Here is a 27,916-nt window from a genome sequence, read left to right on the forward strand (position 1 = left end):
GGGTGGTGTGAAAACAGTATGATAAAGAGAGCCCTCCAAACGGCATCGGCAGGGCAGAGGGAGTCCACGGAGTCCATGGTGGGCACCTTGAGGGCAGAGAGATGAGGGGCCCCAGGCTCGAGGACCACCTCATAGGAATTGGGCCCCTCTCGTGTGTTTCCCAGCTGGCTCTAGCTTGCCGCTTGCTGGACTCCCCGTTGACCGAGGCCAGCCAGAAGCCTTGGGACCGGGGCCCTCACTGGGGCAGCCTGTGAGGTCAGGCCAGCCTGGAGGGTGCGGAGGACACGGTGAGGAGGAGCCCACGGAGGCCTACAGCACGTGGGGCCCTGAGAGCCGCTCTCAGCCTCTCTCCCGGGCTGGCCACACCCCCTGCCCGGCCTGGGATGGTGGCCTGGGCCGCCGGGAGCCAGCTGAGGACAGCGGGCCGCAGGGCGACAGGCACAGCGCTGCCTTTGCGATCGCAGCAGAGGCTGAGCTGTGTTTTATGTCGAAGGTCACACACACGCAGCACAGAGGCCTTCTCAGTGTGTGTGCCCCGGCGGATGCGCCACGTGGCCAGCACCGGAGCGACGCTGTGCTGTAAAACACTGGAGGTGCTCATAAAACTGGGAGACCCTCAGCAAGATCCACATGGGAGGAGCGGCGAGTCTCCACGGTATCGGGGGCCCCTGTCCCGGTGCAGCTGTGCTCGCAGCAGCAAAGCCGCGGCTCACCCGGAGGGACCCCGCTCTGCCCTGCGTGTCCCGAGGGCAACCCCCCCCCAAGGCGGGCGGCCGTCCTGACTTGCTGGGCTCCGCGTGGGGAGAGGGAGGTTGGCTGCAGGTCAGTGGTTGTTAGTAAGTGTGTGGAGTTGTGCTAAGCGCCACACAACTTATTACAATGTTTCTGTCATCCCCAAGCTTACTTATAAATAACCTTAGAACAGAGTTGTGGGGATAGTCACACAACACTGTAAATCTACTAAAATCATTAAATTGCATACTTAGAAATAATTAGTTTATGGTGTATAATGACCTCAAAAAAGGTGTTTTTAGAAGCACCAGTTCTGTTCATTTGTCAGCATCTCCTGTCCCCACCCAAACTCCAGGCAACCTGTGGCCTCTTATGGTCTCCATAGATTTGTCTTCTCTGAAAATTTTTTATAACTGGCCGAATGATCTTAAAACTCTGGCTTCATTTGTTTAGCCGAGTGTGTTTGCGCTTCACCCGTGTTTAATGTGTTTATTCTTTTTAATGACTAATGCTCCACTGTGTGTGTGTGTCATGCTTCGTCTGCCCATTCATTTCAGTCGTTGAAATGCTTGCGTTGTTTGCAGTATTAGGCTGTTTGGAGTAATGCACCTCTGGAAAGGCACGCAGTCTTTGAATGGATATGTATCTTCTCTCTTGGGTAGATATCTAGGAGTGGAAGTGGTAGGTTGTATGGTAAATTTGTTAATTTTTTAAGAGATGGACAAACTGGTTTTCAAGGTGACTCCCATATCACATTCCCGCCAGCAAGGTGTGACCGTTTCCTTTTCTCCACAGCCTTGCCTGCGCTTGGTTGTGAGTTTTTTATTGCAGTTAATCTAGCGGCCTTACAGTGTAGTTCGGTCTCTCAGTCGTGTCTCACTCTCTGCGACCCCAGGGACTGCAGCACACGAGGCTTCCCTGTCCATCACCAGGTCCCAGAGCGTGCTCAAACTCATGTCCATCGAGTTGGTGATGCCATCCAACATTCTCATCCTCTGTTGTCCCCTTCTCCTCCTACCTTCAATCTTTCCCAGCATCAGGGTCTTTTCCAGTGAGTCAGCTCTTTGCATCAGGTGGCCAAAGTACGGAGCTTCAGCGTCACCATCAGTCCTTCCAATGAACATTCAGGACTGATCTCCTTTAGGATGGACTAGTTGGATCTCCTTGCAGTCCAAGGGATTCTCAGGAGTCTCCTCCAACACCACAGTTCAAAAACATCAATTCTTTGGCACTCAGCTTTCTTTATGGTCTAACTCACATCCATTCATGACCACTGGAAGACCATAGCCTTGACAAGATGGACCTTTGTCGGCAGCGTCTCTGCTTTTCAATATGCTAAGTTGGTCATAGCTTTTCTTCCAAGGAGCAAGCGTCTTTTAATTTCATGGCTGCAGTCACCATCTGCAGTGATTTTGGAGCCCAAGAAAATAAAGTCTGTCACAGTTTCCATTGTTTGCCCATCTATTTGCCATGAAGTGATGGGACCCGATGCCATGCTCTTTGTTTTCTGAATGTTGAATTTTGAGCCAGCATTTTCAGTCTTCTTTTTCACCTTCATCAGGAGGCTCTTTAGTTCCTCTTTGCTTTCTGCCATAAGGGTGGTTATCATCTGCATATCTGAGGTTATTGATATTTCCGACCTTTCACCTGTTTTTTGATTGGGTTGATTGTCCTCTTATTACTGAGTTGTTGACATTCTGAATGCTTGCGAAAGTCTCTTATGAGTCTGTGATTTGCAGGTACTTGCCCCGTCGTGTAGTTTGCCTCTTCATTTTCACTTCTGTTTTCATGTTCTGAAGAGCGTGCAGACTGGATGTTGGTGCTGTCGCTTCATCTCTGGTGTGGCGCGTGCCTTTGGTGTTCTGTCCAACGTCACACGAGTTTTCTCCTCTGTTCCCCTCTCTCATATTTGTGCTCAGTTGCTCAGTCGTGTCCGACTCTTTGTGACCTCATGGACGGGCTCCTCTGTCGGTGGGAGTTTCCAGGCAAGGAAACGGGAGTGGGTTGCCATTTCCTTCTCCAGGGCATCTTCCTGACCCAGGGATTGCGCCTGAGTCCCGTGTGTCTCCTGCACCAGCAGGCGAGTCTTTACCACTGCACCGCCTTCTTGTGTTTAGGTTTCTGATCCATTTTGAGATGATATGGTGTATGACATGTAAGTGTCTTTGAAGTTTGTTTTTTCACATAGGAACATCCACTTGTTATATGTTATAACATAATTTGCTGAAGAACTTTCTTTTCCCTCATTGAATTACAGTGGCACCTGTCAAAAATAACTTGGCCACGAGTGTGAAGGCTTATTCATGAACTTCCTCTTTGGTTCTGTTGGCTGGTGTGTGTTTTAATAGTGATTCTTGAAACTGAGCAGTGTTAGTCCTTGGGTTCCGTTCTTCTTTTCCAGCGTTGCTTCTACTTTTCTAGGTCCTCTTCCTTTCCACATACAGGTCAGGTTCAGCTTGCCAATGTCTGCAGTGACCTTGTAGGAGTCGCGATGGGGGTTGTGTCGAATCTGCAGATCAGTTTGAGGAGAATTGCTGTCTGAGCAGCATTGGCTTGTTGGGCCCCCCAGGATGGAGCGTCTGTTAGATATCCTTCAGTTTCCCTTAACACTTTCTATGGTTTTCAGTGTGCAGTGCTTGCACTTTGGTAAAATTATTTCTAAATATTTTTGTCTTGTTGATGCTATTGTGAGTTTAAATAATTTTCTTTATTTTTGCCTTGTTAATTGCTACAAATGAACGATTGATTTTTATATCCTGGTCTTTTATCCCGTGACCTTATTAAATGGTCAGTGCTGGCAGTTCTCGTAGGTTCTTTAGGATTTCCTGCACACGGGATTCCGTCTGTGAGTAAAGACAGTCTCACTTCTTCCTCTCCAGTCTGTATGCTCGTATTTCCCCCCCGTTTTATTCTGCTGGTTAGAACCCTCAATATGTTGTTAAACAGAAGTGATGAGAGCACTTGTCCCTGCCTCGGTCCCAGTTTGCGTGAGGAACCTCGCCGCTCGCTGGGTGTGGTAGCTGTAGGCATTCTGTAGCCGCTCTCCATCAGGTTCAGGAGTTCCTTTCTGTCCCTAGTGTGCTGGCAGCTTTTATTGGGGAAGGATGTGACATTTTACCCACGTCTTTTTCGTGTCTGTGAGAAAGTTGTGTTTTTTAAAATTTATATAGTGTATTATATTAATTGCTTTTTGGATGTTATAACTAGCTTTGCATTCTTGGGATGAATTCTACTTAGTGTGTAATTCTTTTGATAAACTCGTTTGCTGTTTCTGTTGTTAGGGTTTTCCCTCTGTGTTTATGAGGCTCACTCACTGGTCTGAAGTTTCCTGTGATTTCTTTGTCAGATTTGGTATCAGAGTGGCACTGGCTTCACAGAACGAGTTTAGGAAGTGTTTCCTGCCGCCCTGTTTTCAGAAAGAGTCTGTATAGGATCGATATTATCTCTTTAAACATTTGATTGAGTTTACCAGTGAAATCATCTGAACTTGGACGTCTCTTTGTGCGGAGATTTGAAATTACTACTTCAATTTCTTGTGTTTTAGGTCGATTCAGATTTTCTATTTCGTTTTAAGTCAGTTTTGATAATTCGTGTCTTTCTAAGAATTTTGCTCAGTTCGTGTAAATGAACTAATTGGCATACAGTTGTTCAGAATCTTCTCCGGGAGCCCTTTTCTCTGTACAGTCGGCAGTCACGTCCCCCTTTCTTGCTTTGGATTTTTGTGTATTGCCTCTCTTTTTTCTTGGTTAGCTTAGCCAAAGTTTATCAATTCTATTGATCTCTTCAAAGAACTAACGTTTGGTTTTGTTGATTTTTCCCCCCCCAGTGTTCATCTTTTCTGTTTCGTTGATGTTTACTCTCATCGCAGTTATTCCCATACTTCTGGTTGCTTTGGGCCTAACTTGCTTCTTTTCCAATTTCGCAACTTAGGAGCTTTGATCATCACTTTGAGGGCTCCTTTTCTGTTGCAGACATTTAAACCTGTAAGGTCCCCTCCGTTCCTGTTCTTGCTGCATCCCATACTGTCTGATCAGTGGTGTTCTGATTGTAATTCTTTTAAAAGTGGTCTCTAGTTTCCCTTGTGACTTCTTCTTTGATGCATTATTTAGGAGCATATTGTTTAATTGTCAAATATTTTTTTTGAGATTTTCCAAATATTTTATGTTGTTAATATATAATGTATTTCCGTTGTAGGCATTATACTGAAATGAATGACTTCAGTCTTTCATAATTTTCTTTTAAAATGTATTGAGACTTGCTTTATGGCCTGGCACACAGACTTTCCTGGAAAGTGTTCCTTGCTCACGAGAGAAGAATATATGTGTTGTTGGGTGGGGTGCTCTATAGATGCTGGGTGGGTCTGTGGTGGATGGTGGTCCAGGATTCACTATGCTTGCTGATTTTCTGTCTAGTTCTATGAAAACCAAAACTGGGATATTAAAATGTCTAATTATCGAAATAGAAGTATTTCTGTTCTCAACTCTTGTCAGTTTCCCTTTTATGTCTTTTGGGGCTCTGTTAGACGTGTTTGCATCTATAATTGTTGCTTCTTCCTGAGGTATTAGCCCTTTGATCATTATGAAATCTCTACTCTGATAATATTTCTTGTTTAAAAGTCTGTTTTGTCTGAATAGCTGTTCTGCTGGGTTTGGTTACTGTTTGGTTGCTGTTTCCATGACATATCTTTTCCTGTCCTTTTAATTGAAAGGGCCTGTCTGCTGCTTTGCAAACCTTCTTTGTGCCCCACTCCTGCTCTCTCCTCCTTCCGGACTCCCGTTGTATGGTGTTTGTGTACAACTGACGTTGTCCCGCTGGTCTCGGAGGCTCTGAGCACTTTTTGCTCCTGCTCCTCCTCCCTGTCGTTCAGTTAGGTAACGTGCATCGCTCTGTCCTTAAGTTCAGTGACTCTGTGCGTCCATCTCACACCTACAGATTCCTATAAGGACGTCTTCATTTTAGTTATTGTACCTTTCAATTCTAAAGTTTCTCTTTGGTTCTTGTGTATAGTTTTAAACTTTTAGTGAGATTACCTTTGAGTTATTATCATCATATTTTCCTCTATTTCTTTAAACATGGTTTGCTTTAATTCTTTGTATCTGCTTGCAGTGACCTCTTTGAAGTCTTACCTGCTAAACCCATATCCGAGCCCACTCAGTCAGCTTCTGTTGCCTGCTCTCCTTTTTATTCCTGAGTATGGGTCACACATTCCTGTTTCTCATATATTTTGCTAAAGATTGAGTATTTTAGGTAATGAGTATATTAATGTAGGGTTTTGATTCTTCCCTGCAGAATTTTTCAGAATGGGTTTCCCTACCATGTTGTAAGGCCACTAATACCTGTTTTCTTTTTTTTTAATTCTTTTATTTTTCAGCCTGGCTTGTTAGGGGTTGTCCTTGTGTCTGCACTGCTTAGTGCTCAGCCATTGATAAATCAGAAGTTGTGCTTGGACCCCTGAATCATTAAGGTTTCCGCCCTGTGCTGGAGGGTCTGTGTGTGAGTTGGCAGTGCCTCTAGAATTCAGGCAGTGCTAAGCTCTTTTCTGGCTCGTATTTTTTGCCAGGTAGAATTCAGGCAGTGCTAAGCTCTTTTCTGGCTCGTATTTTTTGCCAGGTAGAATTCAGGCAGTGCTAAGCTCTTTTCTGGCTCGTATTTTTTGCCAGGTAGAATTCAGGCAGTGCTAAGCTCTTTTCTGGCTCGTATTTTTTCCAGGGCCCTGTGGCGCTGGGGCCTTCGTAGGGCCCCCTGCACCTGTGTGTGCAGCTCCTCCATCACCCTGGGGTCGTCTGGGAGCCCCGCTGGCCTCTGCCGCTCTTGGCCCCAAGGTCTCCCTCGGGCATTTCCGGGGAGTCTGCTGGTCTGCACTGGCCCCAGGCAGGACCAAGGCCAAAGGCTCGCAGAGCTGGGGGCTTTCTCTCTTCGTTTCCTCCTGCGCTCGTCTGACTGTGCTGCCAGGCGTGAGGCTTCACCCTCTGCTGCAGACCAAGTGAGCTCAGTCTGGCCATGAGCACCATGAGCATCTGTGCTCACAGCTCGCTCCCCTGGGGCTCTGGAGTGCCAGGCCGAGCTGCTCGGGCACAGCCAGCTCCCCTGAAGTTCTGGAGTGCCAGGTCGAGCTGCTAGGGTGGGTGTGAGCGTGGCGGGGAGCAGCCCCAGGCTTGAACTCCGCAGACTACTCTTGCTGCCTAGAGTTCAGCAGTTTTTCTTGAATGAATGCTTCTGAACTTGTTTGCTTTTGGTTAACATCCAGAGCCTTCAGATGTGTTCCATCGTGTCTAGTTTTATAGTTGTTGGGGAGGAAGGAGGTGCAAGAAGATTTGCAAACTTTATTCTCTTATTGCTAGAATTCTCTCTCTCAGCCTTTTGACATTTCTAGCTTGTCACAGCTGCTTGAGAGTAAATGGTGTAACAGTTCCTGTTACGTTTCCCAGAACTTGCCTCAGTGACGCAGAGATGCTCGGTAATGGAGCTGCCTCCACTGGTTACCAGGGGAGCACAGAGCGCAGCGGTCACCTTAGAGGCCGCGCCTCTCCATTCTTTTCCTGCTTTTGAATGTATGAAAGTGAAACTCAGTCACTCAGTTGTGACAGTTTGTGACCCCATGGACTATATAGTCCATGAAATTCTCCAGGCCAGAATACTGGTGTGGGTAGCCTTTCCCTTCTCCAGGGGATCTTCCCAACCCAGGGAGCGAGCCCAGGTCTCCCGCATTGTGAGCAGATTCTTTACCAGCTGAGCCACAAGGGAAGCCCAAGAATACCGGAGTGGGTAGCTTAGCCCTTCGCCAGTGGATCTTTCTGACCCAGGAATTGAACCCGGGTCTCCTGCATTGCAGGCAGATTCTTTACCAACTGAACTATCAGGGAAGCTCTTTTGAATGTATAGTGGATTAAAATATTCTCTGACCACAAATTACATAAATTTTGACCTTTAAAAAACTTACTGGAGTTATAATTCTGAGCAAAAGTACATAGAGTTTAAATCTCTTTAAATATCATACTAGTGTTTTCAGTTACTAACATATAATTAAGATGACTTAAACTCTCTTTTTTAAAATTTTAGTTTGTTCTGTCAATTGAAACCAAGAGAGAAGGTTGTTCCTAAGTGGCATGAGAAGCCGTACGAGTGGAATCAGGTAAGCGAGAAACCTGAGGGGATGTGGGCCGCCTGCCCCCAGGACGGACGGGGGGGCCCTCTGGAGGGGCTCCGGGTGGAGCGTGTGCGAGAGCAGAGGGGGACGGACGGCAGAGCGGGCAGCGCGGTCAGCCGGTCAGCCGGCGCGGTCAGCCGGCGCGGTCAGCCGGCGCGGCGCGGTCAGCCGGTCAGCCGGCGCGGTCAGCCGGCGCGGCGCGGCACAGTCAGCCGGCGCGGCGTGTGGCGCGGCCGCGGGCAGCCTGCTGCTTCCGGATGGTGCGCTGCTCGGTTGCTCCGTCGTGTCCGACTCTCTGCTACCCCATGAGCTGTAGCCCTCCAGGCTCCTCTGGCCATGGAATTTTCCCAACAAAATACTGGGGTGGGTTGCCATTTCCCTTCCAGTGGTCTTCCTGACCCAGGGATTGAACGCGAGTCTCCTGCATTGGCAGGTGGGTTCTTCACCCCTGAGCCCCCGGAAGCCCTCTGGATAGTATACTGTATGTGAAAAGTTAGATGCCAGGCTAATCATCCTTTACTTCCAGATAAAACAGGTGCGGATGGCTGGGCGAGCACTCAGGGCACAGGCGTGGGCGTCTGGGCGGGCGCTCAGGGCACAGGCTCAGGGCACAGGTGTGGACGTCTGGGCGGGCGCTCAGGGCACAGGCATGGGCGTCTGGGCGGGCGCTCAGGGCACAGGCGTGGGCGTCTGGGCGGGCGCTCAGGGCACAGGCGTGGGCGTCTGGGCGGGCGCTCAGGGCACAGGCTCAGGGCACAGGCGTGGGCGTCTGGGCGGGTGCTCGGTACAGGCTCAGGGCACAGGCGTGGACGTCTGGGCAGGCACTCAGGGCACAGGCTCAGGGCACAGGCGTGGACGTCTGGGCGAGCGTTCTGGGCACAGGCGTGGGCGTCTGGGCGGGTGCTCGGTACAGGCTCAGGGCACAGGCGTGGACGTCTGGGCAGGCACTCAGGGCACAGGCTCAGGGCACAGGCGTGGACGTCTGGGCGGGCGCTCAGGGCACAGGCGTGGGCGTCTGGGCGGGCGCTCAGGGCCCAGGCGTGGGGGTCTGGGCGGGCGCTCAGGGCACAGGCGTGGGCGTCTGGGTGGGTGCTCGGCACAGGCTCAGGGCACAGGCGTGGGCGTCTGGGCGGGCGCTCAGGGCCCAGGCATGGGCGTCTGGGCGGGCGTTCCGGGCACAGGCGTGGGCGTCTGGCCGAGCACTTAGTGCACGCTTGTTTTCATCTTCTTTGGTTGTCATGACGATGTGCCATCCACTGGGTGGCAAAAGCAGCAGCAGCTTGCTTCGTGGCAGTGGGAGGGGCTGGATGTGGGTGCTGCGGGCGCCAGCACTGTGGGGCTCTGCCAAGGGCTCTCCTCCTGCTTGGAGACATCCACCTTCTCACGGTGCCCTTGCATGACAGAGAGTGGGTGGCACGCTCTCTGGGTTTCTTCCTGTAAGGGCACTAATCCATTGTGAGAGCCTCCTCCTCACCTCCGTCTAACCCGACTACTGCCCAAAGGCCCGCCTCCTAATACTGTTACACTGGGGGTCTGGATGACATGGATCGGCCCACAGCGCTTGTGAAGTGTGGCAGGGCCCACGCTGGGCACCGTGACATTTCCTGCCCATGAGATTTAGAGAAGACAATAGAATGTGCTTGCAGGAAAGGAGCCCAGGGAGGAATCTTAAGCTCTAATCCCAGAGCCAAGAGAAAAGAAGAGACATCAAAGGCAAAGGCAAAGGAGAAAGGGGAAGATATACCCAACGGACTGCAGGGTTCCAGAGAATAGCAGGGAGACCTAAGAAGGCCTTCTTAAGCGAACAGTGCAAAGAAATAGAGGAAAACATAGAGTGGGCAGGACTAGAGATCTCGTCAGGAAAATCAGAGATATGAAGGGAACACTTCATGCAAAGATGGGCGCATAAATGGACAGAAGTGGTACGGACCTAACAGAAGCAGAAGACGTTAAGAAGAGGTGGCAGGAAGACACAGAAGAGCTGTACAAAAAAGATCTCAGTGACCCAGATAACCAGGATGGTGTGATCACTCACCTAGAGCCAGACATCCTGGAATGTGGGCCTTAGGAAGCATCACTATGAACAAAGCTAGTGGAGGTGATGGAATTCCAGCTGAATTATTTCAAATCCTGAAAGATGATGCTGTGAAAGTGCTGCACTCAACATGCCAGCGAATTAGGAAAACTCAGCAGTGACCACAGGACTGGAAAAGGTCAATTTTCATTCCAGTCCCAAAGAAAGGCAATGCCAAAGAATGCTCAAACTGCCGCACAGTTGCACTCATCTCACATGCTCGCAAAGTAATGCTCAAAATTCTCCAAACTAGGCTTCAACAGTATGTGAACCAAGAACTTCCAGATTCAAAGCTAGATTTAGAAAAGGCAGAGGAACCAGAGATTAAATTGCCAACATCTGTTGGATCGTAGAAAAAGCAAGGGAATTCCAGAAGACATCTGCTGCTTCATTGACTACACTAAAGCCTTTGACTATGTGAAGGTGAAGGTGAAGTCGCTCAGTCGTGTCCGACTCTCTGCGACCCCGTGGACTGTAGCCTACCAGGCTCCTCCGTCCATGGGATTCTCTAGGCCAGAATACTGGAGTGGGTTGCCATTTCCTTCTCCAGGGGATCTTCCCGACCCAGGAATCGAACCCAGGTCTCCCACATTGGAGGCAGGCGCTTTACCCTCTGAGCCACCAGGGAAGCCCTATGTGAAGTGAACTGTAAGTCCCTCAGTCGTGTCTGACTCTGCAGTCCCATGGACTGTATGGAATTCTCCAGGCCAGAATACTGGAATGGGTAGTCTTTCCCTTTTCCAGGAGATCTTCCCAACCCAGGGGTCAAACCCAGGTCTCCTACATTGTAGGTGGATTCTTTACTAGCTGAGCCACAAGGGAAGCCCATTGACTGTGTGGATCACAACAAACTATGGAAAATTCTTAAAGAGATGGGAATACCAGACCACCTTATCTGTCTCCTGAGAAACCTGTGTGCAGGTCAAGAAGCAACAGTTAGAAGTGGACATGAACAACGGACTTGTTCCAGATTGGGTAAGGAGTACGTCAAGGCTGTATACTGTCACCTTGCTTATTTAACTTATATGCAGAGTCCATCATGTGAAATGCTAGGCTGGGTAAAGCACAAGCTGGAATCAAGATTGCCAAGAGAAATAACAACTTCAGAAATGCAAGTGACACTACCCTTACGGCAGAAAGCAAAGAAGGACTAAAGATCCTTTTGATGAAAGTGAAAGAGGAGGGTGAAAAATCTGATTTAAAACTCAACATTCAGAAAACTCAGATCATGGTATCTGGTCCCAACACTTCATGGCCAATAGATGGAGGAAAAATGAAAACAGGGAGAGACTTTATTTTCTTGGGCTCCCAAATCACTGCAGATGGTGACTGCACCCATGAAATTAAAAGACACTTGCTCATTGGAAGAAAAGCTATGACAAACCTAGACAGCTTATTAAAAAGCAGAGATAACACTTTGACAGCAAAGGTCCATCTAGTCAAAGCTATGGTTTTTCCAGGAGTCATGTATGGATGTGAGACTTAAGTCTGAGTGCTGAAGAATTGCTGCTTTTGAATTGTGCTGGAGAAGGTAGTTGGACTGCAAGGAGGTCAAACCAGTCCATCCTGAAGGAAGTCAACCCTGAATGTTTATTGGAAGGACTGATGCTGAACCTCTCTCTGAGACTTTGGCCACCTGATTTGAAGAACTGACTCATTGGAAAAGACCCTGACGCTGGGAAAGATGGAGGGCAGGGGGAGAAGGGGACGGCAGAGGATGAGATGGTTGGATGGCGTCGCTGACTTAATGGGTGTGACTTTGAGCCGACTCCGGGAGATGGTGGAGGACAGAGGAGCCTGCATGCTGCAGTCCATGGGGTCGCAAAGAGTCGGACACGACTTAGCGGTTGAACAGCAGCAGTCCTAGAGCCAAGGCTGTCTTTATAAATAAGCCAGCTGGGGCACGGTGTCCTTATCCCTGTGGCAGGGGAAGCGAGGCGCTGCCCCCGGAGATGGTGTTTTCTGCTCCACGTCTGACGGTTCCTTCTGCTGCAGCGCTCCTGCTGCCCACGTGCTCCGTGACGGGGTCCCCTGTTAGCGCGCTGGACACCAATCACTGGAGCTGCTCCGCCACACGCACGAGGTCTGCCCTCGGGGAGGGACACGGAGCGGGTGCCAGCCACCTCTCCCGCAGCCTCCATGGGGGGTGTGAAGCTAATAGCAAGACTTAGGAAGCCGAGTTCCATTCTGGGGTTGATAGGTTTCAGAAAACTTACACAGGCTCTAATGCCTCTGTGAAGTTACTGTTCATATTTACGTAAAAGAATGCATGGGAGATTTCTGAGTAAAGGTTACTGTCTTGCTAAGACGAATTGAAAGATGGCATAGCAGATGTATAGTATTCGGTGTTGTGAGAGTAGAGAAGCATTCTGTAAATATTCTTGGGACATAGAAGGAGTGCTTCCTGTGCTCTCTGTACACACACACACACACAGACTTCTTGTGTGTGTGTGTAACTTTGTTTTACTTTATGTCTAGAAAAGCGCTGTGTCGGAGCCTGACTGGCCCTTTTGCCCCGACAGGTTGATCCGAAGCTGGTGATGGAGCAGGCGGACCGGGAGAGCAGCAGGGGCAAGAACACCTTCCTGTACCAGCTCCACAGGCTGATCGTGCTCAGCTCCTAGAGGGCCGGCGCCCGCCCCTGCGAGCCGCGCGCTGCGCTGCGGGCCCCTCCAGCCGGGCGCTAGCCTCCTCAGTGGGGGCTGGAGGGAGGTGTTTCTGTTCCCAGGACTGGGAAAAGGCTGGTCTTCTCTAGAAACAGAAAATCACTGTATTAAACATTTTGGGAAAAATTGTTCTGAAGAAAGACTTCATCTGGAAAAAGGTTCTCTTTTGCTCTGTTATTAAAGTGAATATCCATAGGTAGTGTTCGGTGTGAGGTTCTGGGTCCAGCGTGCGTTCTGCCTTGTTGCCGTGGTTTAAATGCCTGGGCCCAGGGAGACCAGTGCTCCCAGCTGATCGCAAGAGGAAAGCTGGGTGTTCTTTTCCAAAACCATGTGATCTTTACTAAGTTTTTTCCTCGAGGGGAAATATCTACTTTTGGTAAAAATACTTCCGTTTTGTGTACATCAGGTTTTTCCTTAAGCTGCAATTCTTAGTCCACGTTTTGGAAATGAGAGAGATCACCTGGTCACTAGTGTATCTAATAAAAGTATTAGACCGAGTTTGTTTCTGGCAGTTTTTAGTCAGAGGAGATTAAAATATATTTTGTTCTTAAAAAAAATAATCCAGATTTCTAAAACTGATAAAGGAGTGTTCAGTGGCTCAGTCGTGTCTGACTCTTCGTGACCCCGTGGACTGCAGCGCTCCAGGCCTCCCTGTGCATCACCAGCTCCCGGAGCTCAGCTTTGTTCACAGTCCAACTCTCATATCCATACGTGACTACTGGAAAAACCATAGCTTTGACTAGAGGTACCTTTGTTGACAATGTCTCTGCTCTTTAATATGCTGTCTAGGTTGGTCATAGCTTTCCTTCCAAGGAGCAAGCGTCTTTTAATTTCATGGCTGCAGTCACCATCTGCAGTGATTTTAGAGCCCCAGAATAAAGTCTGTCCCTGTTTCCATTGTTTCCCCATCTGTTCGCCATAACTTTTACAAGACAGGGTTTCAGTAGCAAAGCAGAGCCACTGTAAGTGCAGCAGCCAGCGGGATCTGAGTGAGTTCTCGCACGGGTGTGACCCACTGGAGGGAAGGTCTGGACCGGCCAGGGGGCGGGTAGGAGAGACGGTCCTCCTGAGCGGGGCTTCCAGGGAGACCGCTTGCGGCCGGTGAGAAAACACGAGAAGCACTCGGGTTTGGCCCGACGGTGGGCTCGTGACCAGGAGCTCGGCGCAGGGAGGACTTCTGTAAACTGGGGCCTGGCCGGCACTGCCCTGGGCCTCCGCGGGTCAGCCGGGCCAGCAGCCGGGAAGCCTGCAGACGCGCGTGTGCTGGGCCGCGCGGCTGTGTCTCGACCGCCTGAGTACATCAGCCCCGCGTCCCTGGCGTGCAGTCTTGCTCAGCTCTGAGCAAAAGCACCCCCTGCAGGTTTCCGGGGAGAGTGCTTCCTCAGCTGTAAGGGTCAGGTCTCGCCTCCGCGAGGAGCAGGAAGTGCTGCCTGCTGTTGGCCTGCCGCCGGGTGGGAGTGACCGGAGCAGGCATGCGGGGCGGCCGAGCTGGCCTGGGCTGCTGGCGTGCTTCCTGCTTGTTAGCATTTGAGCAGCCGTTCCGTGAGTGGTTGAAAAATGAAGTAGTACCAAAAGGCTTCTGTTAAAAACAAAAGGGGCAGGGGGACTTCCCTGCGGTCCAGTGGTGAAGACTGTGCCCTCAGTGCAGGGGCCTGCCTTTGATCCCCGGGCAGGGAACTAAGATCCTGCAATCCACAACCGAGACCCAGTGCAGCAAGTAAATTAATAAAAAATCCAGGTTTTAGATTTTCGTGGTAATGGCCCTCGAAACAATTCTAACTCTTACCTTTTTTTTTCTGGAATTGCCTCCATCTTAGTAAGTATTTTATTGAGTAAATTATGCTTTTGCATCATTCCTCCTTAGTGGTTAACTGCTTGCTGTGCTAACAGATGGAGGTGGGGCTCTTTCCACCCTTCTGCACCTCATTTTCCCGCCCCAACCCGGGCGTCTGTGTTGCTGGTTAAAGCAGTCATTGGTCCTCATCACATTGACTTTGTACATGGTGTTTTCTGGAAAGAACAAGAAAACAGGGAGTGTGATAGACGGCGTGTCTTTCCATGTAACTGTGATTTAGAGGGTAATTGCCATGCTCTTCACGCGCATAATTCTCTGCTGACGTATCCTTAAACAGTTTTTATGTTCTTAGTCACATATGTCCATGGTGTGAGATGAAGGGGTATTAGAGGGTAGGCAGGAAGAGTCCGCCTTCTCCCCGCCAGCACCGAGCTGTCCCAAGAGGCAGCCGTGGTCTCTGTCTGCACAGTCCTCCCGTGGGGGGTTGTCAGGCACGTGCTGTTGCTCAGCGACTCTGACGACCTCATGAAGCTGACCCTGGGGAGTGGAGACAGGAAGGACAGCTAGGCCGGCGGCAGTGAGCGCCCAGAGAGTGGGTGACGGGAGTGGAGGGGGCCGCAGCAGGCCGCTGTCCTGGGAAGGGGCTGGCCCGGTGGTCAGAGTCCTGGGCGCTGGGGCCACGAGGTGTCTGTGCTGCTCGTCAGCTCTGCAGCCATCGCCTAGAAGTAATCACAGGTGATGCTTCGATGAATCAGCAAGGCTGAGTTCCAGCAAAGCTTTATTTATATGAACCAGTGTAAGACCATGGGTTTTGGTTTGCTGACCTGGCAATGGAGGGCAGGTGCAGCGAAATGAGTGTCAGGGAAAGCTTCATGGTGAGGGGGGAGCGGATAGAGATCTGACCTGAGGGCACGTGGGGAGGAGGAATTCTGGGCAGAGGAGATGAGAAGGGATCAAACGCTTGGGGTATTTGGAGAGCAAGCCAGGAGGCGGGGCAAAGACCCTTAGACAGGAGCCGAGGCCACGGGGCAAGTTTGCCTTTCATTCTGAGTGCGGTGGGGGCTCTCAAGGGGGCTTGCGCAGTGATGTCACACCTGAGCTTGCTGAGAACGACCACCCTGGCTGCTGCACGGGGCATGGGGCAGGCCACTGCAGATAAGGACTCTCACCCAGGGGGACACTGGTGCTGAGAGCAGGTGGCCAGCTGGGGCATGTGTGCCAGAGCGCAGCGGTCACAAGGAAGGCGATTGGATTCGAAAAATCAGAGGAGGAGCGTTCTCGGGACACCATCGTGTGGGGTGGATGATGGCTGCAGACTCTGTGTCCACATCTTAACCCCTGGGGCCTCTGTCAGGTGACTTTATCTGGAGAGAGTCTTTGCAGGTCTGATTAAAGATCTCGAGATGAGAAGACTGTCCTGGATTTAGGGTAGGCTCTGAAGCCAGTAACCAGCATCCTTTTAAGAGATGCACAGAGGACACAGAAGAAAGAGGCCGTGAAGATGGAGAGGCAGACTGGAGACAAGGCCCCAGAGACTGGAGGCGGCGGGGGACCCTCCCCGGGAGCTTCAGGAGGAGTGAAGCCCTGCCGGCCCCTTGATCCCAGACTCCCAGCCTCCAGAACCGGAGACCGTCCGTTTCTGCCGTGTCAAGCTCCCCCCAGCTCCTGCCCCTGAACCCCCGTTTGTGGTAACTTGTAGCAGCCACAGAAAGCTAATCCAGACACACCGTCTGCTCCCTTCCAGAGGCTGTCTCTCTGTGCATGCAGGCCCCGGGTCGGTTTGTTCTCACACCTGGCTGTGTGCGGCACACTCTGATCTATGCCTTCATTTATTCACTGAATTTTTATTGTGGATTGTATTCCTAGATCACTACAGAAAGAGTTACCTCATTCTTAACTACTTTGTGGTATAGAATTTTATGGATTTTTCATAATTGACTACCTTTTCACACCACACATTTAAATAGTAGTCTCACTAATATTCAGCATTGCAGTGAGTATTCTCATACACCTGTATGATACAGAATAATACAAACTTTAAAGTCAGTTTGTTGATATCCATATAATGACTTGCTGGGATTTTGGTTGGGATTGTGTTGAATCTGTAGATCGTGTTGGAGATAGCTGACATCTTAACAATATTAAGTCTTCCCATCCACGAACAAGGTTAGAGACATCACTTTGCTGACAAAAGTCCGTCTAGTCAAGGCTATGGTTTTTCCAGTAGTCATGTATGGTTGTGAGAGTTGGATCATAAGGAAGGCTGAGCGTCGAAGAATTGATGCTTTTGAACTGTGGTATTGGAGAAAACTTGAGAGTCCCTTGGACTGCAAAGAGAGCCAGCCAGTTCATCCTAAAGGAAATCAGTCCTGAATATTCATTGGAAGGATTGATGCTGAAGCTGAAGCTCCACTACTTTGGCCACCTAATGCAAAGAGCTAACTTATTAGAAAAGACCCTGATGCTGGGAAAGGTTTAAGGCAGGAGGAGAAGGGGAGGACAGAGGACGAGATGGTTGGATGGCATCATGTATTCAATGGACATGAGTTTGAGCAAGCTCCAGGAGATGGTGAAGGACAGGGAGGCCTGGCGTGCTGCAGTCCATGGGGTCACAAAGAGTCAGACACGGCTGAGCAACTGAACAACAAATCCATGAACAGGGAATATCTCTCCATCCATTTAGATCTTCTCTGGTTTCTTACGTAAGAGTTTTGTACTTTTCTGTGTATGGGTCATGTACATCTTTTGTTTGGTTTGTTACCAAATACTTTTTCTCCGTTTCTTCGGTGCTAATGTAAAAGATACTGTGTTTTAAATATCCAATTCCTGTTGTTCAGTGTTGGAATATTGGAAACCACTGGACTTTTTAAAGTTTTTTTTTTTTTTATCTGACCCATTTTTTAAAAGTCTTCATCGAATTTGTTAGAACACTGTTTCTGTTTCATGCTTTGTTTTTTGGCCCCAAGGCATATGCGATATTAGTTCCCCAACTAGGGACCGAACCTGCACCCCCTTCGTTGGAAGGCAAAGTCTTAGTCATGGGGCCGGGAGAGCCCCAAAAGCAGTTGACTTGCATATGTTGATCTTAAATCCTGCAGCCTCGCTGTAATCACTAGTTTCAGTGTTTTAATTGATCCTTTGGGATTTTCTTCATTGATAATCATGTCGTCTGTGAACAAATGGAGTTTTATTTGTTCCTTCCCAAGCTTTACTCTGGAGAAGGAAATGGCAACCCTCTCCAGTGTTCTTGCCTGGAGAATCCCAGGGATGGGGCAGCCTGGTGGGCTGCCGTCTCTGGGGTTGCACAGAGTCGGTCACGACTGAAGCGACTTAGCAGCAGCAGCAGCAGCAGCAGCAGCAGCAGCAGCAGCAGCAGCAGCAGCAGCAAGCTTTACTCTTGGCTTACTGCAATAGCTATGCAGACTATGAGACATAAAACACCCCTTAATCCATTTAATAGAACCCATATACGTATGCTTTCAGAACCGTAAACTAGAATTCACTAACAGAAAGATAGTTTAGAAAATCCCACAATATTTGGAGATTAAACAACATGTTTCTAAATAGCACTATTAGTCAAGGAAAAACTCTCGAGAATGGCAGTTATTACTATCTTAAAGTGGATAGGGACCTCCCTGGTGGTCCAGTGCTTAAGAATCTGTCTTCCAGTGCAGAGGTTATGGGTTCGATCCCTGGTCAGGGAACTCAGGTCCCACAGGCCATGGGATGACAGCCAAGTCTGAGCGGGGCAACAAGAGGCTGTGCTCCAGCAAGGAGCCCCCGCACCTCGGCGAAGACCCAGAGCGAGCGGCCCAGTAGTAGTAATGATCGTAATGATGAAATATTAAAGGGGATGAGAACAGAGTCATCTTTATACAGTTCTGGGCTTCCCTGGTGGCTCAGACGGATCGATCCCTGGGTTGGGAAGATCCCCTGGAGGAGGAATGGCAACCCACTCCAATCTTCTTGTCTGGGAAATCCCATGGACTGAGGAGCCTGGCGGGCTACCATCTGTAGGGTCCCAAAGAGTCAGGCATGATTGAGCAACGAGCACAAAATTTAATGTGGGAAAAATGGCTCCAGAGGAAACCCCCCAGTGACGGAAGCTCTGATAAATTTGTGGACAGACACACCTCCCCAAACACTCTCTGCAAGAGAATTAACCCGAGTGAGAATCTTTTGGAAGAGGGGAAAAAGCGGAAATGAAAACAAAACTTTGTTTAGAAAACAGCACGGAGTTACATAGATTTAGTGAAATTCATTCCCGAAAATGCTTTCTCAGTGAAAAATTACACTGTTGACATAATGCAAATGTATTTGGAGTCACATGCTGTCAGGATGGTGGCGGGGGGTGTCATGGGGACGTCTCCACCCTGTGGCTGCGTCACGGCTGCTCAGCCGCCTCTGGTCCAGCCTGGACACACCTTTGGCTATGATGTCACCATGCAGCCTTGTGGCCTGGGTCCCTGTCCTGTGCGGCTGTTTCTCATCGTGTCCTGGACATTTCATCTCCCTGGACATTCTCTGCACACGCCGTTCCCTCCGCTTGGACAGACTGCTGCCCCTTGGTAAATGCCCCCCAGGCATCCCTCGTGCTGCGATGCCGTCCACAGGTCTCTGGACAGAAGGAAGTGCCCTGTTGCCCTGTCCCTCCGGGTATCTGGTTTTGCTCCCAGAATTAAATAGTTCACTTACTCCACAAGCATTTTTGGATTGCCTTTTGGGGGTTTAGGGTCGAATGACCTAGCCCTGTAGTGAAGGCTAAGAGAGGGCTTTTCACACTGTATTACAGGCCTCTTAAGAGTAGACTCTGCATTTTAGTAATTTCTAAAGACCTGGCACCTACTTGGTATTCAAATGCGATTTGAATAGAACCCATCACAGTAGGTGGAGAAGGCCATGGCACCGCCTCCAGTCCTCCTGCCTGGAAAGTCCCAGGGACGGAGGAGCCTGGCGGGCTGCAGTCCATGAGGTCGCGAAGAGTCAGACACGACTGAGCGACTTCACTTTCACTTTTCACTTTCATGCATTGGAGAAGGAAATGGCCACCCACTCCAGTACTGTTGCCTGGAAAGTCCCATGGGCGGAGGAGCCTGGCGGGCTGCAGTCCATGGGGTCGAGAAGAGTCAGACACGACTGAGTGACTTGACTTTCACTTTTCACTTTCATGCATTGGAGAAGGAAATGGCAACCCCCTCCAGTGTTCTTGCCTGGAGAATCCCAGGGACAGGGAAGCCTGGTGGGCTGCTGTCTGTTGGGTTGCACAGAGTCGGACATGACTGAAGCAACTTAGCAGCAGCAGCAGCATCACAGTAGGGGAGGGCGGTCAGGAGGCTGGAGGCTGAGGGGCAGCTCTCGGGTGTAGGGGACCAGGAGGCCCGTTGGGGTCAGGGAGGTGGAAGCCACAGGTGCACCGGCCGGCCTCCTTCCCCGTCCAGGCTCCGCAGCAGGGAGACCCGCTGGCCGGACCCGTGAGGGGTCTTGAGGCTGCCGTAAGGCCACCTCTGTCCCAGGGCGTGTTGCCATGGAGATGTCCAAGTGCTGTGCTCAGATGTAAGAGCGATTGGTTAAATATAAAACGGAGCACTGAACCGCTGCAGCTCTTAGAAGCACAGAAAGAAATTGCTGTGAAGGGAAACCCCCTCAGAAAACGGCAACCTTCTAAACTGTTGACGGCCTCCTGGTGGCAGGCCCAGGCGCTGGGGAGTGCGGTCAGGGGGCTTTCTGCCCGGATGTCCTGAGACAGCGCGGAGACCCAGCTCAGAAGGAGCGTGCCCCGCCCTCTCGTGGGGCCGCCGGGGCCCTGGTGGGGGGGGGGCGTGGGCGGCGGAGGACAGTGGACTCGGGGGGCAGCGGCAGCCTTTTTGAGGCCCTGCGTGAAGACGGTCGCGATGCCTGCACGGCGGGAGGCGGAGGGCTCAGGAGGGCTCAGGCCGGGGAGAGCAGGCAGAGGGCGCTCAGGGGGCTCTGACTGGCAGAGAGCGGTTCACAGCCGGCCTGCCCTGCCGCTCCGCCTGCCCCGCCCCGACCAGCGGGAGGAACTCCGCCCAGGGCAAAGGTCATGAGGAAGGCGGCTTGGCATATGCAAAGGCGTGATCAAGCCTCAGGAAACCCTGTTCCCGAGCATCTACCCCCGAAACCAGAGTCTGTTTTATGCTCTCACCTACACCTCTGACTTTCCGGGGGGCTCTCCCCCATAACCGTTTCTCTCGGAGGAGTAAACGTGCAGCTCCAAGGCAATAAAAATTCCTGGGCGTGACAAGAGTGTTTCAGCTTACGGACTCCTCTGAAGGTGATCTAGCCCGCCTGTATAGGTTCGTCCGGCCACATGTGATTGTTTACAGCCTCCCAACCTGAGAGGCACGAGATGTTTTAGACTTACTAAAGGCAAATTCTTTTGGGGAGTTGGAAATTATTAGTATAGTGGGTTGGTTAGGAATTATATTGGTGAAGGGTTTTTCATTTGTTGTGTCAATAATTGCTGCTAATTCCCTGCTCTGGGTGGGACAAGGATGTCTCAGGTCAAACCTCTCTGCTGACAGACTAGCTTGTGTGACAGGATTATCCATACTCCTGCCACTATGCACATGATTGTTTACTACCTCTCAACCATAAACAGCACAGAGTGTTTTGGAGTATTTTGAGAGTCTTAATTAGCATAGGGCTTTTCTCATTGTTGAGTCAATGATTGCCGCCAGGCCTCCATATCCTTAGGCACCTGGGAATATAGTAATCAATGTATTTGGAATATAGAAAAGGAAATACAGTAGTTTTTGATGTTAGCAATACTAGACTTTTTGAGTTAATGGATTTTCTCTTTTATAATAGATCACTGTGCTTTGTTATAAATCACTGTGTCCTTGCTATGTGAAAATGTAACTTTATCACTATCTTAAGACCAAATAGATCTTAAGGGGAACATTGGTGAAAGGATTTTCATTTGTTGGGCTGATGTTTGCTGCCAGATCTCCATGTTCCCTGCCCTTATAATGAATATAACTAGCATATAGGGGAAATAAGTATTAACCTTTAAGCATATAGGAGAAATAAGTATTAACCTTTAAGACTAATCATGTTAACCTTGGGTTAAATAAATTCCTTTCTTGATTGTAACTCACTACACCCTCACCCTATAGGAATGTAACTTTATTTGGAGGGTGGTGCCTGGTTTAAGAAAAAACACCCTTGGAAGAAATAAGTTTTTTGGTTATCAGAAAGAAAGGATCATAAAATGTCAGCAGGTCTCACTCGTGGCCAGAAGATGATGTACCTTTTTTATACATTTATGTGAAGCACCTGATTTTGATAAAGGTCAGGACTGCTGACTCCTGCGTGACTCTATATTCATCCCTATGTGTAACAAAAGGTATATAAGCAAACCCCAAAATAAAGAAATCGGATCAGTTTCCGGAAAGACTGATTCCCCCATGTTGCCTCTTTCTTGCTCCCGTTTTTCTGACTGAATTCCCATCTGGAGCATGGATGCTATTCCACGTAATCCAAGTTAATTCAGCCTCTTTTTCTCCACTGATCTTCCTACTACACTATCCATTTCTAATCTCTCTATATCTGTGATTAAATATGTATTTTTCCAAAGACGCCGACTCCGTCCCCACCTTCGAATCACCCTGGATCCACCGGGGCTGGACCCCGGCAGACCAACCCTGTTCTGAGAGTCCTCGACACCAAAACACCCGCTTCCGAGCGTCGCTGCTCCTCCCGGGCCAGCTGTGAGGGCGGCCCCTGTGGTCCAGAGGTGGGGCCCTGCCGTCACCGGACCCCGGGGTCCTTTGGGGTTTTACACTGGAGATCACGGTGTCAGGCCACGCAGAACCCAGGAGGCTGGAGTGGTAGCTGAAGTCGCCGTGTCCAGAGAAGCAGGGCTTGGAGGGGCTGGGGGCTTGGTGGACATCTGAGTGCTTGGTTCTGGCCTCAGTCCTGCCTCTGGGCTCCGTGACACCGTCCAGGAGTCTCATGGGCTCTGCTTGCTAGGTAGGCTGGTTTTGGTCGGGGTTTGTCTGAGATAATGCCGGCAGGTAGTGGAGCATGGGGTGTTATACTGAAGATGGTGCCTGCCGCTGAGGGCTGGTAAGCCCTTTGAACTCTCCAGCCTCTCCTGGCTGCAGGGTGATGAGTAGATGGGGGTGGGTAGGAGCAGGAGATGAAGTGACTGAGGGCGAGGAGAACAGCTGCTTGGGCCCGCGGAGGAGGCCGTCCAGGTGGGAGGCCGACAGTGGAGCTGGGGAGACAGAGTATGGATTTTCCAAACCTGGAGGAGGTAGGCTTGACGTGTGAGTGATGAGGAGTGTCCTGCAGTGACCGTCAGGGTTAGGTTAGAGAGCTGGGTCCATGGTGACGTCCTTTGCCAGGAAAATAACAGATTTGGTGCAGTGGGGGAGAATCTGGATTTGCACTTAAAGCATCCGTGGGTCGTTGAACAAAGGTGTGTAAGAAGCTGTGAGGGGCTCCCCTGGTAGCCCATTGGCTAAGAGTCTGCCTGCTAGTGAAGGGGACACAGGTTCGATGCCTGGGCTGGGAAGATCCCACATGCCGTGAGGCAACCAAGCCTTCGCACCGCAGCTCCTGAAGCCCACACACGCTCGAGCCCGTGCTCCGCAATAGAGAGGAGACCCACTTGCCACAACCAGAGAGAGCACACGCACAGCCCAAAATAAGGAAATGAAAACTGTAAAAAGAAAAAAGCCATGAGGTGTCTGGACGTCAGGAGAGGTTTCGGGTGGAGGGAAGAGCCTGGGATGGAGCAGTTTACAGGTGGTGGCTGAACTATTTTATTTTTTTCAGTTAGAATTTGATTTCCAAAACACATCTCTGATTCTGTCGTGTGTCACCATCTCAGTGGCCTCCAGCATCTCTGACCCAGTGACTTCCTGGCCCCGTCTCTGTGTCTTCTGTGCTGTCTCCCCTTCGGCCCGCTCTGTGTACGGCGTTATTCCGTTTAGAGGCAGGGATCCGACCATCAGAGCCAGCGTTCCACCCGTCTCCTGGGGCATGGTTGCTGTGTCAGGGACCCTGGGGAGGAAACCTCTCGGTGTGGGAAGTACTCGGACACGAGTCTTCAAGGGATGCTCATGGTCGCAGGGACCGTGGAAGGGAGGGATCCCTGAGTGAGGACTTCAGACAAGCTGGGGGGGTGGGGGTGTGCAGGTGCTACCCCCTGAGCAGACCAGGACGTGGGGATCGGGTGGGCAGAAGCGGTCCATGCGTGATGAGGGACGAACGTGAAGCTAAAGGGAGCAGAACCAAGTATGCCACCATGCGGACTGAGCTTTCCCACCAAAGGACAGGCAGCTAAGTAGGGCTGAGGAATACGCTAAGCCCAGCTGCGCACTGTCTACGAGAACACGGAGTGACGAGAGGTGGGCGTGAAGGTGAGGGCGCGGGTGACAGGGAAAGGAGAGCAAAGAGCGGAATCTGCAGCTGACCTCAGACCAGGCGATGTTTAAGGTCAGGTGTGATGTAATGTGAAGGCAGGATCGATGGTGTGCTAGGAAGATGTGGGCTCCAAGCAACATACTGAAGCAATAATAAATACTGGGAGAATTTCATGCAAAGACAACAGTGATGGGCGACCTTGGCACTCCTGTGTCACTCCTCAGCGTTCTAATTCACAAGATAGGACACAGGAATTAAATAATAGAGTCAGGAAAGCTGATGCAATATCTGTGTAGAATCTAGGCTCCCTCACACTTAAAGTGTCCTTTCCCTTAGGTTTGTGAAATGTTTACAAAAACAGATCCTGTCTGTGACCACAAAGGAATACTTTTTTCCAATGCAAGAATTTTAAGAGTCACACTTCGGGGATTGTTGCTGTTGTCCAGTTGCTGTGTCACGTCTAACTGTTTGTGACTCCACAGACTGCAGCACACCAAGCTCCTCTGTCCTCCACTATCTCTGGAGTTTGATCACATTCATGTCCATTGAGTTGGTGATGCCATCCAACCATCTCATCCTCTGCCACCTTCTTCTCCTTTTGCCTTCCATCTTTCCCAGCATCAGGGTCTTTTCCATGAATTGGCTCTTTGTATCAGGTGGCCAAAGTACTGGAGTTTCAGCTTCAGCATCAGTGCTTCCAATGAATATCCAGGACTGTTTTCCTTTAGGATGGACTGGTTGGATCTCCTTGCAGTCCGAGGGACTCTCAAGAGTCTTCCAACACCACAGTACAAAAGCATCAATTCTTCAGTGCTCAGCTTTCTTTATAGTCCGACTCTCACATCCATACGTGACCACCGGAAAAACCATAGCCTTGACTAGACGGACCTTTGTTAGCAAAGTAATGTCTCTGCCTTTTCATATGCTATCTAGGTTGGTCATAATTTTCCTTCCAAGCAGTAAGTGTCTTTTAATTTCATGGCTACAATCACCATCTGCAGTGATTTTGGAGCCCCCAAAAATCAAGTCAGCCACTGTTTCCATTGTTTCCCCATCTATTTGCCATGAAGTGATGGGACTGGATGCCATGATCTTTGTTACTGAATGTTGAGCTTTAAGCCAACTTTTTCACTCTCCTCTTTCACTTTCATCAAGAGGCTTTTAGTTCCTCTTCACTTTCTGCCATAAGGGTGGTGTCATCTGCATTTCTGAGGTTATTGATATTTCTCTCGGCAATCTTGATTCCAGCTTGTGCTTCTTCCAGCCCAGCATTTCTCATGATGTACTCTGCCTGTAAGTTAAATAAGCAGGGTTACAATATACAACCTTGATGTACTCCTTTTCCTATTTGGAACCAGTCTGTCGTTCCATGTCCAGTTCTAACTGTTGCTTCCTGACCTGTATACAGATTTCTCGTGTGGCAGGTCAGGTGGTCTGGTATTCCCATCTCTTTCAGAGTTTTCCACAGTTTATTGTGATTCATATAGTCAAAGGCTTAAGAAGAAATCGATATTTTTCTGGAACTCTCTTGCTTTTTCGATGATCCAGCAGATGTTGGCAATTTGATCTCTGGTTCCTCTGCCTTTTCTAAAACCAGCTTGAACCATCTGGAAGTTCGCAGTTCACGTATTGCTGAAGTCTGGCTTGGAGAATTTTGAGCATTGCTTTACTAGCATGTGAGATGAGTGCAATTGTGTGGTAGTTTGAGCATTCTTTGGCATTGCCTTTCTTTGGGATTGGAATGAAAATGGACCTTTTCCAGTCCTGTGGCCACTGCTGAGTCGTCCAAATTTGCTGGCATGTTGAGTGCAGCACTTTCACAGCATCATCTTTCAGGATTTGAAACAGCTCAACTGGAATTCCATCACCTCCGCTAGCTTTGTTTGTAGTGATGCTTTCTAAGGCCCACTTGACTTCACATTCCAGGATGTCTGGCTCTAGATGAGTGATCACACCATCCTGATTATCTGGGTTGTGAAGATCTTTTTTTGTACAGTTCTTCTGTGTATTCTTGCCACCTCTTCTTAATATCTTCTGCTTCCGTTAGGTCCATACCATTTCTGTCCTTTATCGAGCCCGTCTTTGCATGAAATGTTCCCTTGGTATCTCTAATTTTCTTGAAGAGATCTCTAGTCTTTCCCATTCTGTTCTTTTCCTCTATTTCTCTGCATTAATCACTGAAGAAGGCTTTCTTATCTCTCCTTGCTATTCTTTGGAACTCTGCATTCAGATACTTATATCTTTCCTTTTCTCCTTGGCTTTTCACTTCTCTTCTTTTCACAGCTATTTGTAAGGCCTCCTCAGACAGCCATTTTGCCTTTGTGCATTTCTTCTTCTTGGGAATGGTCTTGATTCCTGTCTCCTGTACAGTGTCACGAACCTCCATCCATAGTTCATCAGGCACTCTGTCTATCAGATCTAGTCCCTTAAATCTATTTCTCACTTCCACTGTATAATCATAAGGGATTTGATTTAGGTCATACCTGAATGGTCTAGTGGTTTTCCCTACTTTATTCAATTTAAGTCTGATTTTTGCAATAAGGAGTTCATGATCTGAGCCACAGTCAGCTGCCAGTCATTTTTGCCAACTGTATAGAGCTTCTCCATTTTCAGCTGCAAAGAATATAATCAGTCTGATTTCAGTATTGACCTTCTGATGATGTGTAGAGTCTTCTCTTGTGTTGTTGGAAGAGGGTGTTTGCTCTGACCAGTGTGTTCTCTTGGCAAATCTCTATTAGCCCTTGCCTGCTTCATTCTGTACTCCAAGGCCAGATTTGCCTGTTACTCCAGGGGTCTTTTGCTTTCCTACTTTTGCATTCCAGTCCCCTATGATGAAAAGGACGTCTTTTTGGGGTCTAGTTCTAGAAGGTCTTGTAGGTCTTCATAGAACTGTCCATTCTGTAGCATTGCTGGCTGGGGCAGTAATTACCAGGATAGTGAATGATTTGCCTTGGAAATGAACAGAGATCATTCTGTCATTTTTGAGACTGCATCCAAATACTGTATTTTGGACTCTCTTGTTGACTGTGATGGCTACTCCATTTCTTCTAAAGGATTCTTGCCCACAGTAGTAGATATAATGGTCATCTGAGTTAAATTCACCCATTCCAGTCCATTTTAGTTCACTGATTCCTAAAATGTCAACATTGACTCTTGCCATCTCCTGTTTGACCACTTCCAACTTACCTTGATTCATGGACCTGACATTCCAGGTTCCTATGCAACATTGCCCTTTACAGCATCAGACTTTACTTCCATCAACAGTCACATCCACAACTGGGTGTTGTTTTTGCTTTGGCTCCATCCCTTCATTCTTTCTGGAGTTATTTCTCCACTGACCTCCAGTAGCATGTTGGGCACCTGCTGACCTGGGGAGTTCATCTTGCAGTGTCCTATCTTCATGGGGTTCTCAAGGCAAGAATACTGGAGTGGTTTGCCATTCTGTTCTCCAGTGGACCACATTCTGTCAGAACTCTACACCATGACCCGTCTGTCTTGGGTGGCCCCACACGGCATGGCTCATAGTTTCATTGAGTTAGACAAGGCTGTGGTCCATGTGATCAGATTGGTTGGTTTTCTGTGATTGTGGTTTTCAGTCTGTCTGCCCTCTGACGGAGAAGGATAAGAGGCTTATGGGAGCTTCCTGATGGGAGAGACTGATTGAGGGGGAGAAGGGGGTCTTGTCATTCAGAAAACTCAGATCATGGCATCCAGTCCCAATACTTCACGGCAAATAGATGGGGAAACAATGGAAACAGAGACTGAATTTTTTGGGTTCTAAAATCACTGCAGATGGTGACTGCAGCCATGAAATTAAAAGATGCTTGCTCCTTGGAAGAAAAGCTATGACAAACCTAGACAGCATTTTAAAAAGCAGAGACATTACTTGGCCAACAAAGGTCCATCTAGTCAAAGTCATGGTTTTTCCAGTGGTTGTGTATGGATGTGAGAGTTGGACTATAAAGAAAGCTGAGCACTGAAGGATTGATGCTTTTGAACTATGGTGTTGGAGAAGACTCTTGAGAGTCCCTTGGACTGCAAGGAGATCCAACCAATCCATTCTAAAGGAAAGCAGTCCTGAATATTCACTGGAAGGACTGATGCTGAAG

At 49.4% G+C, this 27,916-nt stretch overlaps 1 protein-coding gene across 1 annotated transcript in view; it reads left to right on the top strand.

Annotated features, from left to right (window-relative positions):
* TDRD9 (tudor domain containing 9) overlaps nucleotides 1–12,577 on the top strand; it is a 111,351-nt gene extending 98,774 nt beyond the window's left edge. Inside the window, exons 35-36 of the mRNA XM_052659887.1 lie at nucleotides 7,792–7,864; nucleotides 12,476–12,577. Coding sequence (XP_052515847.1) covers nucleotides 7,792–7,864; nucleotides 12,476–12,577 — 175 coding nt within the window. The remainder of the gene's footprint in view (nucleotides 1–7,791; nucleotides 7,865–12,475) is intronic.
* Nucleotides 12,578–27,916: the final 15,339 nt, after the last annotated feature.

Source organism: Budorcas taxicolor, chromosome 21 (genome assembly GCF_023091745.1).
Source record: "Budorcas taxicolor isolate Tak-1 chromosome 21, Takin1.1, whole genome shotgun sequence".
Lineage (NCBI taxonomy): Eukaryota > Metazoa > Chordata > Mammalia > Artiodactyla > Bovidae > Budorcas > Budorcas taxicolor.